The 15043-nt window shown below is 41.0% G+C and overlaps 1 protein-coding gene across 1 annotated transcript; it reads left to right on the top strand.

Annotated features, from left to right (window-relative positions):
• The first annotated feature begins 203 nt into the window (after positions 1-203).
• On the top strand, positions 204-14174 carry sh3bgrl (SH3 domain binding glutamate-rich protein like). The gene is made up of 4 exons (XM_072396136.1): positions 204-490; positions 9831-10016; positions 12863-12943; positions 13305-14174. The coding sequence occupies exons 1-4, from the start codon at positions 446-448 to the stop codon at positions 13338-13340; spliced, it is 348 nt and encodes a 115-aa protein (XP_072252237.1). The 5' UTR covers positions 204-445; the 3' UTR covers positions 13341-14174.
• Positions 14175-15043: the final 869 nt, after the last annotated feature.

Raw genomic sequence — 15043 nt, 5'->3', positions numbered from 1 at the left:
GCGTGTTCACGCTGGTCAAGAACAAAGGGCAGAGTCTGGATGGCAGACAAAAGGGGGTCAAGTCTGAAATATTCAGACAATATAGCCTCGGTGTGTTGCCATCTTGACGGGCCTGTCGCCTCCCTGTGAGTGCGTGCGTGCGTGTGCGTGTCTCCGCGTGTGCGCCGCAGCTCGACGGAGAGAGTGAGAGACTGGAAGGGGCGGGGAGGCAGAGTGGAGGCGGAGGAGGAATGCGAAGCTCCATCCAGTGCTGAGAACGGGAGCATTTGCGCAGATAGTCTGCGCTGCTTGCAACAAACGTGCAGTACTCCAGCCGCGGAAGTTTTGCCGTTGTAGTGTGTGTGTGTGTGTGTGTTTTACTACCACCGGTCTGCAAAGTGTCTGCAAGGAGCAAGGGCAAGCAACCCATTGGCATTCGGACCTGTGACAGCATCAAGGATATAACATGGTGATCAAAGTGTACATAGCATCGTCCTCTGGATCCACTTCGGTAAGGGAGAAAACGGTGGCATGGCTCGTTTATACGGGGTTTTATTTGCAGCATCCACGGGGATTGTTAGAGGGGAAGCTGAACTTTTCATGAACTCACTAACTGATCTCCATCAGGCTATCATCCTCGCAGTCTGGAGTGCTCTGACTCATCAGAAAGCATGCAGCTCCACTCGCCTTTGGACGCAGCTGGAGTTTCTCAGTGCATTCCCCTCTTTTTCTTGATGGTCTTTAACTTTGTCACAAAGAAAGAGGCAGAGAGGAAGTGTGAGGTAACGATCACTGAGTGCACAGCACACTTCTCTCCAAGCTGCGGTTTGTCACAGTTCTTCCTGACGTGACAATTTCTACTTTTTGCCGTTGAAACAAGGCTGCAAATAGAAAAGAGATACAAAAGAAAATAGTCAATAATTCTGTGCTGTGTTACCTGATGCAATGGCCGGAAGTTAGTGAGTTGGACAAGGGCATTATCTAGGATCTGACTTGCTGGGAAGTTGACTCTTAAATGTACTCTTTGCCGCTATGCTGCATTTAGGACCATTAGCTTTATGCTTTCAAGTTTCTTCCAGTCCAGAGTGCAGAGGAATGATGGTGATGCAATTCTCTTGGGCCCCTTTCTGGACAAGCAGCTGCAGCCCAGGGTCAGTGTTTAGGACTTGCTGAAGATTTAGATCAATCTAGATCTAAAAGTGAATAGCTGAATCGGGAAGTCGATAGAGTGATGTCTTTTTTGCATTTCAATCTATTTTGCATATGGTAGGTGCAAATGTGAAAGAGCTGTGATGGAGATTGTTCAGATTTAAGCGCTTGTTAATCCAAATAGTAAGTTTGTTGTCATAAAACAATATTTTGATCTAAAGTAATTTATCCTTCTATGAGGATTAAGATCACCTTTACATAATAACTTACTATTATTGAAGAGCTTGTTTTTTGCAGATCATATACAGATGGAACAAGCACAAGGCTTATTTTCTTTCAGACACAACAAAGTGACTTCACTGCCCTTCCAGTGAATAACATTTGTGAAGTCTCAGAGGCTCCCTCGCAGGACAAGCTTTCTGCAGAGTCAGGGTGGACAGAGTTTGGAGCCAGCAATGCCATCGCAGTGCTGGAGTCTGTCCAGGAAGATGCATTACCTCTCATTGATCTGTCTTTAGTAAAGTCTGCTGAAACCAGTGGACAAGCTTATGCACTCCTGTGGCACACAGAAACACTTCCTTTTACCCATGTTATCACCCCCATCCTCTGCTTTTTGTCATAAACGTCCCTTTAATGATCCTTCTGTACCATCTTTATCTGCACTGCTGTGGTTACTAACCCTGCTGTTATTATTTAGAGCATTATGCTATCATTTTATAGTTGGACTGACCAAAGGTCTGCTTTACGTAGCATTTTCAAAAATCTCTCTCTATGTGTCTGCAACCAAAGCTCACCAAGCTTGCTGTTCGATCGCAAGTGTCAATGTGATTGAATCCCACTAACCAGCAGTGGCTGCTGCTTTGTTAGTCACTCCAATTAAATTCAGCACGTGAATGGAGGAACAGCCAAGAGCAAGGAGAAGAGTAGGAGTGTTTCCAAAACAACATTTAAAGCTTTACTGAGGAAAACAAGACAGACATTGTAATGTTAGCCAGAAGCATGAGCAGGAGTCAGCACCTGACAAGCCACAGCACTCAGCAAACAAAAAAATTCTGCTCCATCTGGTGTTCGAACACTTCAGTAACTTTGGTGCTTGATCATTTAATGGAGTTTATCTGATCTGTATCACTAAACTTGATTATTAGTAATAGTTCTCTGTGGTTTACGGTTTGATGTAATATGACAGCATAGTAAAAACGTGCATTAGAATGCCGGTTATCAGTAAAATATTGTTATGACATAATGAAGAACTGAGGTGAGATATATCTATATTAATGATTCTCAACAATTCCCAGCTGCAGGAGTGGTGAATATATTAGGATGGTTGTTGTCCTACCTGTGGCAGCTCACTGTGAGAGGCTTTGGTACAATGGCCTGAAGTGTAAAGCTATAACAAAAGTGGAAATGCACCAACATTTCACAAAACACAATACTGTACAAAATGCCGGGACATAAAACATGTCGTGTTTTGTGAAATGTTGAGCTTTTGAGCTGCAGTTTGAAGGAGACGAGGAAGAAGAAGCATCAATATCTGTTTTTATCATAGCTAAATACCACAGAATACAGTCTCACTCATGGTTATTTGTGATCTACACCTTGCTGAAAGGCAAAAAAAAGAATCAAATAGGCAGCAGGAAATGATCATAGTTGAGGTCTGAGCCCTGGAACAGCTGGAGTGTGGTAAAATGCCTCAGCTAATCACTGATTGCCGCCATATTGCAACCGACCCATGGAGCAAGCCTCTCAACCTAAACAAACGTATAAGCCGATTATCCCAATAGAAGGATACAACCCATATTATAGTTTCTGAAATGATATTGCAGAGTGTGTCCACTTTCAAAAAGAGGAATAAAGTTAATCTAAAGCGGTTGGAGTGGTGGCTTATAGATGAAGGTATTAGGATTAACTTGGTTAGGTTAAGGCAACAAAAATGGTTAGTACTGTTAGGAGATCATGGTTGGGGTCAGACTTTCCTCTCTCAAGATACACCTCATGAAAGTCCACCAGAGAATTGTCATGCACTTTTAATATCTCCTGCGATACGCCACTCATTCTAAACATAACCGTGTGACGTAAGAGCAGCAAGACTTTTAAGTGTTGCTTTAAGTTGCGGACAGTACTAATCTCTGTTATTCCCGTACATCATGGAGAGTAGGCTTCTTAAAACTGAACGAGAGCTCACTTCATTATACTGTCACCAAGATAAACTGAGGAAATATAGTGGTGTAGGTATTCTCTAGAGGTGGCTTTTTAAATATGAGGATTTACAGCATATGCTCAAATAAACCATAGAGTGTCTTAAACTTTTAGTATGATTTATTCTCTTGGGGTTTGTCCTTCAGAATATTAGAAAGCATGTGTTTTTTACTTGATCCTGAGGTCAGACTACATTTGAGAAGCAAACTAGAATTTTTACCTAAATGCACTTACGCAAACTGCACACCTGCAGCAGTACATCCAGTCTGTAAACGTCCACCTCAACTTGAAAGTTAAAGTATGTCTGTGGGAGCGAGGCAGAACACAAGCCAGCTCAACAGCCCATTTCCTCCCTCATTTCCATTTATGCACTGCAGACGCTCTGTTGTACAACTTCCTCATTGCCACAATAAATGCACTGAGTAATACCCATGAGACTGACAACAAGTAGTGTATATTTGTACATCCATGTCTTCGGATTTCTACCTCAGGGTTAGGTTTACTGCATTCCTCCCCACTATAGATTTGACATTAAGTTCAGGAGTGATTTTGATTGGTCCCGATCCCTGACTTCTGCAGTGACTCACTTAGTTTGTATACCAGGAGATATTTTTTTTGGACCTCTTGCTGTTCCACCTTTAGGCAGCAGTAGGGAATCCAGCCAGAGCAGCGGTGTGAGGCTCTTTTGTAACAATGTTATAATGCTGACTGAGCTGAGGACTGGGTGGAGGCTACTGCTGCTGGTGACATTCCACTAAAGTGACTGTTTTCGGCTGAAATTAGACTTGATATAATCAAGGCAAACCTTTATCCCGCACAAACACACATTGGTGGGGTTGATTCATGTTTCCTGTTGCTCAGAGGGTGGATTCAGATGTTGAGCCTCTGATGGATTAGAACAGTCATTTAGTCTAATTTATGTAGAGTGTTGTTTGACAAATGCAGTTTAACTGCGTTTTCTTTCCCCCCTGATTGAGTTGAGAATGAATTGATCCCAAGTCAGGGTCAGAAAAACTGACCGAATCAGTCCCTACCCTATTGATCTAAGCGTGTATGGTGGATACAATTCATCCAATCAATGGCTGCCATTGTCTAGCGGCTGTTAGTGCCAGAGCTCTGACCTTTTTCTGGGATTGATCGGGTCAGAATCTGAACTCAGAGGCGCACCACAGCTCTCAGATGATAATGGGGAGTGTGAACATAGTGCATGATGATGCAGTGTCTTCCTCCTACAGATGTGGCTGACTATGGTTATAGCTCCTCAAAAAGTATAATGTAGGCAACAATGTTCAACTGCAGCCTTAGAGTCCCAATCCTTTATCTTGATCCAACTCCTTACTGCTTCTTATGAGCAACGACAATAAGTAACACAACTCCGGACTGATTGGATTTACTTGTAAGTACATGGACTAAATGTAAGTCACTTGGTATGGTTCACTTTCACACTGCACTGCTGAAAGTGGACCAAACCAGCTGGATAACGTCAGCAGTTACAACAGCTGCTAACCAGGAAGGAAAAAAGGACGAGGAAGAGAAAACGGAACTCCATTCCCTTCAGCCGGCTCGTCCACAACAAAAACAAAATAATGGAGTAACACCAAATTTATGCAGTCTTGGGGTTTCTGTTTTTATGTTGGTGTTCAAACCTAAATGTTTTAGAAGCAGGTGAGGCAATGAAAAAATTTGAAAAAAGGTTGGCCTTGGGTGTTAGTGACAGGACAGAGAGACACAAAACTGAGGGTCGCTGCATGCTATTATCTTTATGCTATACAGAGCAGACTCGTGTCCATCTTTTGCAGTTGTCTGCTACCGATTGGGAACAGTGTCAAAAATATGTAAAACAATTTTTGTAGGTTGCATTTGTTTGTGTTTGTGCTTTTGACAGTCAATTTCTGTGCAGCTTACTTAAGAAAAGACAGATGTCATAAGGGATAAATGGTCTGGGGAGCTATTGGAAGGGCAATATACCCTAAAGGGTTTTTTCTCTGGTTGCATTTGCAACTTAGATAGGAATGCTAAAGCGATGCAATGGAATTAGAAGAGTGAAAGTCACTTCATTATTCGTTTTCAAGTCGTTTTCAAAGTACATTGTTACTGGCAGGCTTGTCACAGTCAGTTCTTTAAAAATCAAAACAAATTTCAGTGATTCCTGCTATGAATATTCTCTGAAGTCAATCTTTCAAGAGGACAGCAGTCGAAGAAAGTGTAGTATAATCACCCAGCAGTGTTCTGATGTTAGCTTGGTGGAGGGCTGCATGCCAGCACATATTTATGGATAAATTCCTGTTTATGTGTATGTTTATGCATTTGGCAGATGCTTAGCGACTTACAGGTAGGATAAGGGTGTCTTGCCTAAGGACCCCTACCGGAGGTAGTATCTTTTATGCATGGGATTTCAACTCAGGTCTCCCACACGGAAGGTGGCAATCATACCACTACACTATCCAGTTATCCTTCTATAACTGCAGAGCTACACATAGACAAACACTGAATTATGAATTGGGCTCAAGTATCTGCATTTAGCGACTCTGCAAATGTGGTTCAGTGGTACTTTGAGCCAAATGCTAACATTAGTAAGCTAACATGTTGCTAATAGTATCTGTTTTAAAAGTGTTCACGCAAGAACTGAAAGACATTCTCATAAGCCACAGTTGTTCACCTGTTTGTTCATACTGACCACACAGAGGTGGCTTAGTGGGTTGTCAGCATATGCTGAACAATTTCAAAATCAGATGAGTGATAGCATCATTTGTTAGAGCAGTGTTTCGTTGTGCAGTCTATTCAATACACACACACACACACACACATACGTTTCGCACTACCTTCCCTGCCAACTCAGCTGCACATCAACTTCATCCGCATTCCACCTCTGTACCTTACAAACAGACTATTCATCAATGTTCAATGAAGGCACATCAGTCTTTAACAGGCAGTATGAAAAGGGCTACTGACCATGCCAACTCTATAACATGTTGTAGGTTTAATGTTTGACCCCAAGTTTGGCTTGTTATCATGGTGAATTAACATATACTAGTTTGCTTTAAACTGAAAGTACAGCCGATGTGCAATACATCCTCTGTTACCCACAAATGTTTGTACAAATTCTATGGCAATCCAACCTAAAGATATTGAGTGTACTCATCTGTAAAAGTTTCACTTTTCTTATGACAAAGGGTAAGTGACACTTTTACCGATTGGAGGCACTGTGAGAAAAATGATGGGGTAAGGATCCTACGGCATGACAAATTTCAGACATGGCAATCATTCCATTAGTTAAACTAAGAATAGAAACATCAAATCAATGATGGGCCCAGCGGGAAAAGCAGAACATCACCAGAGTCAATATGAATACAGTAATACGGAAAAGCCTGGAGTCAGCCCTAATTTCTTTATAAATTGTGTGGTATGTAAGACAAGAATAAAATCTGTACAATTCTAATGAGCTTTAGAGGCAATATTTGGTATGACCATCTTTATTGAAAGGCTGTAAACACAGCCTGAATCCTCTTAGACAAGTAGTCTTTAGGAATAGTTCTCCAGGATTCTTGAAGGACATTCCTAAGCTCTTCTTTGGGTGTTGGCTGCCCCACAATGTTTAAAAAAAGTTTAGGTCAAGGCCCTGGGGAGGATCAATCACTCCATAAGACCTGTTGCCACTACTTTTCAGCTCACTTCTTGGCAGACACCCTACCATGGAGACCATTTCTGCTGAGGCGTTAACTGAAGGTGCAGATGCATCTCTCAGGTCACGTGTCTGACCGTTGCTGGATTTTCCTTATTTCTGAAGGACTTTCTTAATCTTTTTACGAATCACCTGGTTTGTATAAACATTTCTTTTAATGTTTGTCAAGCTAGGTTATATTGGGCATTTTTTGTAGACACAGCTAAAAATATGGGAACAAATTATATCTCTTTAAAAAAGGCTGCTAGTAACAGCCTTTTTTGTTGTTAATTTGTCTGTTATATATAGACAGAACACTGGTTCATCTCTTGAGTTAAGTGTCTTTAGTAGCTGAAAAAAGTAGCTGAAAAACAAGCAAAGAAAAGGAAACCCAAACAAAACAAAAAAAAAAAGGGGGAAAAAGAAAAACCTTAAAGAAAACCTTGGAAAGCCTGTGGATCTATTGCTCAAGAGCACTTTAAAATATTACAAGAAAGTCTGGATCCTTGTGGATCCTAGAAAGCATTTCTAAAGAAATTAGGTATGGCTCAAAACCTGCACAGCCCTCCAATGAGGCCTATGGACAATTAAAAACTCTACCAAACAGAGTGCCTTTACATAAAAGCCGAACAAAGATGTTGAAAGATTTTAGTTAGGTCCAAAGTGGTGGACAAATTTTGTAGTCACGCAAAGTTCCTGCCTCAAACACCAATGGTTATTGCCTGATCCACCCCACAAAAAAATCTACTCAGGTATGGCTTTCTTTGTTCTGCATTTGCATTATGCTGATCTTAGTGGATATTTGCATGCTGCTTTGGTAAAAGCACGAGACTCTGCAAGACAAGAGTTGATCATGGAAATCATTCTTAAGACCTGCAGGTTCTTCTTGTAGACTGACAGACTGATACCCTTTCTCTGACTCTCTAGAAGGAGATTACAAGGAAATAATTTTGTAGCATTCCAAAGAAATAGATAAGGAGTGAACTGTGAGAGGCAAGAGGAGAAGAGTATTTGTTTATGACCACACTCAAAGCTGGGGACAGTCTGTTTTCTTTTATGTTAAAGTCACTAGGGGCTCAATTCAGAGACTGGGCACACCAGAGAGCATCACAAATAGGCAAAGCTGGGAGTTCCCACTGTGCAATTAGAGCTTTGGGCAGATGGCATGTGGCCAGTTTGTCCTACAAATGAATTTTGCTTGGCAACTGTACAATGGTGGCTTGTTGGGATTATGGCAAGAATGCACCAAAGTGAAGGAGAAAAGACAAGAAAGGAGACGTGGTGAATTTGTTATCATAGTTGGATTAAGTTAGTCTGTTGTTTACAAAGCAAATATGGGTCACGATGTGGAGGGCTGTGCAAGTTCTTCCAGAGAAATGATTGCCTCTGTTCATGTCATGAACATGAAAGAGTGTGTAAAAATGTTTGTGCTGCTGTGTTCCGCTCGATTGCTTTAACCCACGCCCGTTTCCAGAGCAGGTTGGAAGGGAGCTGGTTTTAGGACTTTGCCCTTTCAAGTGCAACTGCCATTAACCGATTCAAATTAACCCCAGCCAATCTGCCCGCATTGTCAGCTCGCTCATTTACATGCCTCAGAGTTGTTCAACAGATGGCTGTTAAATAATCCACCTGTCTCATCTGCATGCCTTAAAGCTGGGAGGAGCCCTCACATGGGGATGTCGGAGCCAGTGGGAAGATGAAAATTGTATCCCTGTCATGCTTTTGCAGTGAAGTTGGTTTAGTTTGGTTTTAGGTGTGTGGATGTGTGTGTGTCAGTGTGCAGCTTAGACTGGATGTGTGTGCCTCCTTGCAACAGGCCTTATTTGGCTCGTGTTTGACCAGTTACCTCCCCTCAAGTCCCAGTGGAGCTCTTGCTTCCGTCTGGCCTTGTAGGGCCATGCTTCTGCACACACACCCACTGAGAGCTCATTGGACCCCAGTTTCACACACTAAACCACACACGCTTCCGCAGAGACTGATACAGAAGAAAGAAGAACACACAGAGTTAAACAGACTCTTAGCCATCCTGTAACTTATTTATTATCTGTCTGTAGGACTGCATTAGAGATTCTTTGTGACATAACAGCTTCAGACTGAACATGGTTGTACATTTTGAAATACATGAGATCTCAAGGGTTGTCAACCTGTCACCCTTGAGGCATCTTTACTTCCTTTTGAGTGTAGAGTTGTATTTTTCTTTTGCAGATTCATAGATTAAAAGCTTGCTTGGTTAGACAAGAGTCGTAATTGAGACAAATGATAATGTTTGGTGCCACAGAATATCTGTTACTGGGGTGGAAATGGCTATCAAAAATGATCGTACTTAAACAAAAATGTCACATAGTGAGAAAGAGGTTTGAATTGCTTATGCGTGTATTTTTTGGAATCGTGCTCAGTTTTTTATGTATAGAAGAACAATGTACATTTTTACCAGTTATTTTTAAGTGCTAGCATTTTAAATAATGAAATGATGTTCCTATGTATAATATTTGGAGTGATGCTGTCCAATCCTGAGTGTTGCTGTCCTCCCGACCTGGAATTCTCTTATACAGAGAAAATGCAGCATGTCATTGCTTATCCATATCAAGTTCACCCTCTTCAATACTCATGTATCACTTCATGCACTTGTCAGCTTAAAGGTGGTAACTTAGAAAGAGAGCAGCTAGCCATCTTGGTAGAGCCATTGCTCATGGCAGGAAAGCAGCTTCCCTGTTTTTTAAGCCCACTGTTGATTGACAGAATGGTGAACTGAGACCCTTTTGTTACCTTGTAATTCTAAAGTTAACACATGGCTATAACTGACAACTTCCCCTCTGCCATCCTCCCTCATCTCCCCCACATACAGATTAAAAAGCAGCAACAGGATGTGATGGGTTTCCTGGCGGCCAATAAGATTGAGTTCGAGGAGTGTGACATCGCAGCCAATGAGGCCAACAGGAAGTGGATGCGAGAGAATATTCCGGAGGAGTCCAAGCCTGCTGTAGGGAACCCTCTCCCTCCACAGATATTTAATGAAAGCAAATATTGCGGGGTGAGAAAAGCACACATTGAATCATTGGGCTAAGATTGTCCATACACATTTAAAAGTTACAATAGTCACAAAGATTTTTGAGACATCCAGGTCATTAATCACATATTTTATACTGAAAGCTGATATATTGAAAAGTCGTACAGAATTAACATATTTCTTTAGCTTGTTTACAGATTGCTTCCTAAATGTTCCAAATATTCTTACAACTCTCAAAGCTTTCAGCAGCAGCGGGCAGTTGTTTTCAGGAAGAAAAAAAAAGCTTCTCGTCCATTTTTCACTCAGCACCATGCAGCACACAGACAAAGTTAGCAGCTAGCTGGTTGAAAAGCGGAAAATGTATTTCCTTCAGGAGAAGAGACTAAAAGAGAGCTTAACACTGGAACTTTATCAGGTGACCAGAAACACTAGTTTAAATGAATGCTACACTTTGTCCGTGTTTGCATAAGGCATAACTAGGTTACTAACATGTTAGGTCATAATGTGTTTAAGATAGCGCCAACTGACCAATGCAGATATTGATTATATTCTTTACATTCAAAGTTTTGGATATAAAGAATATAAAGTATAAGAAATAAAAAAGAATTTCTCCTAATTGAACTGCCAAGTGTTTCGTTCAGCTTGTACTGACAAATTGTCTTGGACGAGGGTAATAATCCTAAAACCCTCCTTAAAAATAAAACTAAAACTACTGACTGGGTGAGCTCCTATTCTTTAATGAAAGGAGTCATTGGTTATGTTTTGGAATAGGGACGCAGATTCTAAAGATATATAATGTAGATATAATGGGGTGTTGTGTTCCAGCAAAATGAAAAAATAAAAAAATTGTTATTAAAGACAAATTTCTCTTTCTGTTTTTGCTGGTTCCATCTGCAGCTTCCCTGGTTAACTTGTTGAGGTATCCTTAACTAAAACATTTTCCCCAGCGTGCTTCTCACTTATAAATTGCTTTGGATAAACACGTCAGTTTAATGAATGTATTGTAGTTTAAACCATCTTATCTCACTTGAACCATTCTAGATTAGTTGATAGTGCCATAAGAGAACAGTATTCTACATTTGTGCAACAAATGATTATTGGAAGAAAGATCATTTAATTTGAAATAATTTTCTGAAAACATGCAGCCTAAAATGTAGGTTTCAGGCTTAACGTGGTTTAACAGTGTTAAACCTTAGGGTTGCTTTTCTCAAGTCTAACTGTGTTATCTTCAAAATCTTAAAAACTGCAACAAGTAAGGACCATCAGATTATAGAGGTCCCACATTACATCACAAAATGAGAAACTTGCCAACTGCGTAAGTCTCACGCTCACTGCGTGAAAGTAGGCAGCTCTTCTTTACATTCTAGCAACATGTTGAATACTTTTTAAGGAGCCTTTTAGGGATCAGTTTTCAGTTGAAAGATTTCAAGATGAATACCATTTTTAAATACCCAGGGGCATGTTAGCTTAGCTTTGTACAAAGCCGGGAAACAGAAAGACACAGCTAGCTTGGCCTTGCTCAAAGATAACAGCAGTTGCCTAAAACCCACATTAGATTATTTGCTTTCCTCAGCCTTCAGTTTTGGTGCTAATCTATATGGTTAATTTAAAAGAAAAAGTCACCTTGTTCTGGTCTCTTGTTAGCATGACTATGCTCTCTGTCTTGTAGCTGAGCTAAAGGGTTTGGGGTTTAGCACGACTGCTTGGGTTTTTTTTTTGACAGAATTAAACCCAACTTGTCTGACTGATCTATATCAATCAGTTCCAGCTGGGGGTAGGGTGATTCATTTACACTCTCATACAAGTAGCTCCAGGCGATTCTAATCTTTTTTTACTCATCTAGTTGTTTAAGAGAACTAGTTTATCATTATCTGTTCATTCCCATGCTTTCTTTTACTTAGCATGCTAATATTCTGGAGTCTGGAAAATGTCTGCGAGCCTCAATAGTCACGTCTTTAAAGAATTCTCACAATGCGATTGGCTTAGTGTGAATCTGGCTTAATGGGAAGTTAATGATTATTTCAGATAATAGTCAAAACCATCAGATGGTGTTCGCAAAAAACAGCCATCATCAGTTCTCAAGAATTCGAGTGAAAACACCTGAAAACGTGAATTAATGTTTCTTTTTTTCTTTGACCGTTATATAAATAAGGTAATTCCATATGAGGTGTCCATCATCAGGGATAAAAGAACTTGAGAGAGACATTAATGGCCTCCCTGGTGTCTGTTAAATCATGATAATGGACACCCCATCAGACAATATCCCATGATTAAAACACTCAAGCTTCCATATAACTGACAGTGGAAGGGTTGTGTTGGGGGAACTCATGACTTCTGCATTTCTAATGATACTACTCCTGTCTCTGCTCAGGTTTACACAAACCCAGTACAAATGCCATGCACTAAGTTAGCACATGAAAGTATACTCCCATTACAAGCACACGAGTGTTCGGCTTCAGTGCAGGACGTGAAGCTGCACATGCAAGATGGGCCAGATTGAATTTCACAGACACAGAGCGCAGCAATTCCCAAGAGATTTGCAGCTGTAAGGCGCTATTGAGATTGTTTGTGTGTGTGGGAGAAAAAGGAGGAAATACAAAGGAATGAGAAGGAGTGAGGGATCAGGAATGTGAGCGAGTGTTCACAGGCTGACAGTAATGGGTGAGAGTGTTGGCCTGATCAGTTTAGGTTGCATACTTTACGACAATGCCCTCCTATCAGATTGATTACTGAGACCTTTCCTAAACCTGCTGCTGCTCAGATTGTTGCTCCAGGGCACTGATTCAGGGTCTGTTTCTCGTAATAATTGGACTTATGGAGTTAAGATTTAGCTGAGCTGATTGATCAGACTGTGTCTTTCTTGCTTTCAGAACTATGAGGCCTTCTTCGATGCCAGAGAAGACAATGCTGTGTATGCATTTCTGGGTCTGACTGCTCCCCCAGGTTCAAAGGTAGGTTCAATAAGACAATAACACATATATTCACACGCCTACAGCCAAACTATATAAAACGGGCTTGTATGTCTAAATATACATCCGTCCCCACAGTGTGATTTCCATACAGAATTCACACATATTGCATAATACATCTGCTTATGATATCCTAGCCACAACAGGCCTTTTATTTCTGACTTCTGTATACTGGCACCTCCTCTCTGCCACAACAGGAACTGCAGAGAGGTGTGCCAGTTACCATAGAAACAGTGGGGTTTTCCTCTAAGCTGTGGCAGGGGATATATAAACCAATATCCTCCATTTTAATATAACACACTCTCCCTCTTCCTCTCCTGTTTCCCTCATTGTTTCTCTCCAGGAGGCTGAGGCCCTGGCTAAGAAAGCGCAGCAGTAGCATCTTTCGCATCATTCTGACCAGAGACGCCAGACCCTCCCCAAACCCAGAATAGATCCAGGAAAAATAAAGGCAACTCTTCACTCACCTTATACTAAATATATGGACTGTATTCCCCTTCTTTATTCAATGTTTTTTTGTATAATTGACCCAAGCTGTGCCTTGTGAGCAGGTACCAGTGCAGAGCAACACGTGTATCTCAGAACATCTTTGCTGTCTCTATTTAACCTTGGCCTACAAAGTCTATTGGCCCAATGACTTGTCAGTCGACCATTATCATCAATGTGTCGCTTCCCTTTTAGAGAACACATCATCAGGCACAAGCACATTTCCAAATCATTGTGATTCAGGCCAAGGGCGTCATCCACGTTAACACTGGATCACGAAACATAATCATCATTTATCCAACATGACAGGTTTAATACGCAGAAGTCTTAAATCTCGCAAACACAGAATCAAATATTGAGCACATGCCAGTTATCGTCAGAATGACAGCACCTTCTGTAGTTCCATTCTCTGTGTTTTGTTTACTTGTTACTGTCTTAATGCTATTCCTAGCAAATTGTTTTCTAAGATGATAAATGTTGAAAAAAAAAACTTGCCAAAACGGCCAGATAAGGGATGTTTTTGTATTGGCTTGTTTTTGTTTTTGAAGGACGGTAGATAACAGTTTCTTATTGCTGTAGGAATCCTATTTCACCCTGTGTTGCTAATCCCTTTTCGGTGTCCTCCCTGAAGTGAATAAAAAATAAGGCACTCGATGCAGTCAGCCTAATATGAAATAAATTCTGCCTCCTTGTTATGCTAATTTTCTTTTTGTACAATAAACTATTTCGAGTTGACAGAATGTGACTTTTTTTTCTACTGAATATAAGTGACCCTTTAAGTTTTTATGTATCAGTTATCATCAGTCTACTATTGTGCTGGTTGGCACTGTTGCCTCACAGCAAGAAGGTGCCTTGTTCAAATCCCAGGTGGGGTGTTTGCATGTTCCTCTGGTCCATGCGTGGGTTCTCTCTGGGCGCTCTGCCTTCCTCCAACAGTCCAAAAACATGCACATTAGCCCGATTGGTGGTTGTTTGTCTCTGGGTCAGCCCTGGGTGTACTCTGCCTCTGCCTCTCTTATCTCAGCTGGGCTAACCTGTGGCATCTGGAATGGCATCGGAACAAGTCTCGGCTGTCTTTGAGTCCACAAACCCTGCATCTGTGGGGAGACCAGAAGAAGATCAGTTTACAGACACTTCAGTCTAGTGCCCAATCTGACTTTGTTTCACTGGACCTGTCAAGGAGAACGGTCTAAACTGCCCAAATCCAGGACTGCAAAGCTTGTGGAGACTACAATAATTTCCAAATGGACTCATAATTATGGGATAAATACTTTAGTAAATGAGAGGTTTCACTTTTTAATACATTAATACTAAAAGAAAAATTCTAAAGCAGTGCTTCTTTTCCCACCATCACGGATGATTGAGTGTAGATTGACAAGAAAAAAGACACTCTTATCAATCTAAAGTTAAGTATACAGCAATGTAGAGATATTTCTGATCAGCACTGCTCACTGTCAGAGAATGCTTTCCAATCATTTAAAGCAACCAGTGGCAGTGAGCACATAAGATACACTTACATAACTATAAAATAGTAGTATTCTTAGTAGTTTAATCTTGTGCTACTTTATGCTGCACCACATTTGAAATGTGGAAATG

The sequence above is a fragment of the Leuresthes tenuis genome, unplaced genomic scaffold (genome assembly GCF_036924035.1).
Source record: "Leuresthes tenuis unplaced genomic scaffold, fLeuTen1.0.hap1 SCAF_11, whole genome shotgun sequence".
Taxonomy (NCBI): domain Eukaryota; kingdom Metazoa; phylum Chordata; class Actinopteri; order Atheriniformes; family Atherinopsidae; genus Leuresthes; species Leuresthes tenuis.
The sequence above is the reverse complement of the archived record's forward strand: the minus strand, read 5'-3'. Positions and strand labels throughout refer to the sequence as shown.

Coding starts and splice junctions, on each gene's coding strand:
- sh3bgrl (XM_072396136.1), top strand. CDS start 446: ATGGTGATCAAAGTGTACATAGCATCGTCCTCTGGATCCACTTCG. Junction 491..9,830: donor CGTCCTCTGGATCCACTTCG/GTAAGGGAGAAA, acceptor CCCCACATACAG/ATTAAAAAGCAGCAACAGGA. Junction 10,017..12,862: donor ATGAAAGCAAATATTGCGGG/GTGAGAAAAGCA, acceptor TCTTGCTTTCAG/AACTATGAGGCCTTCTTCGA.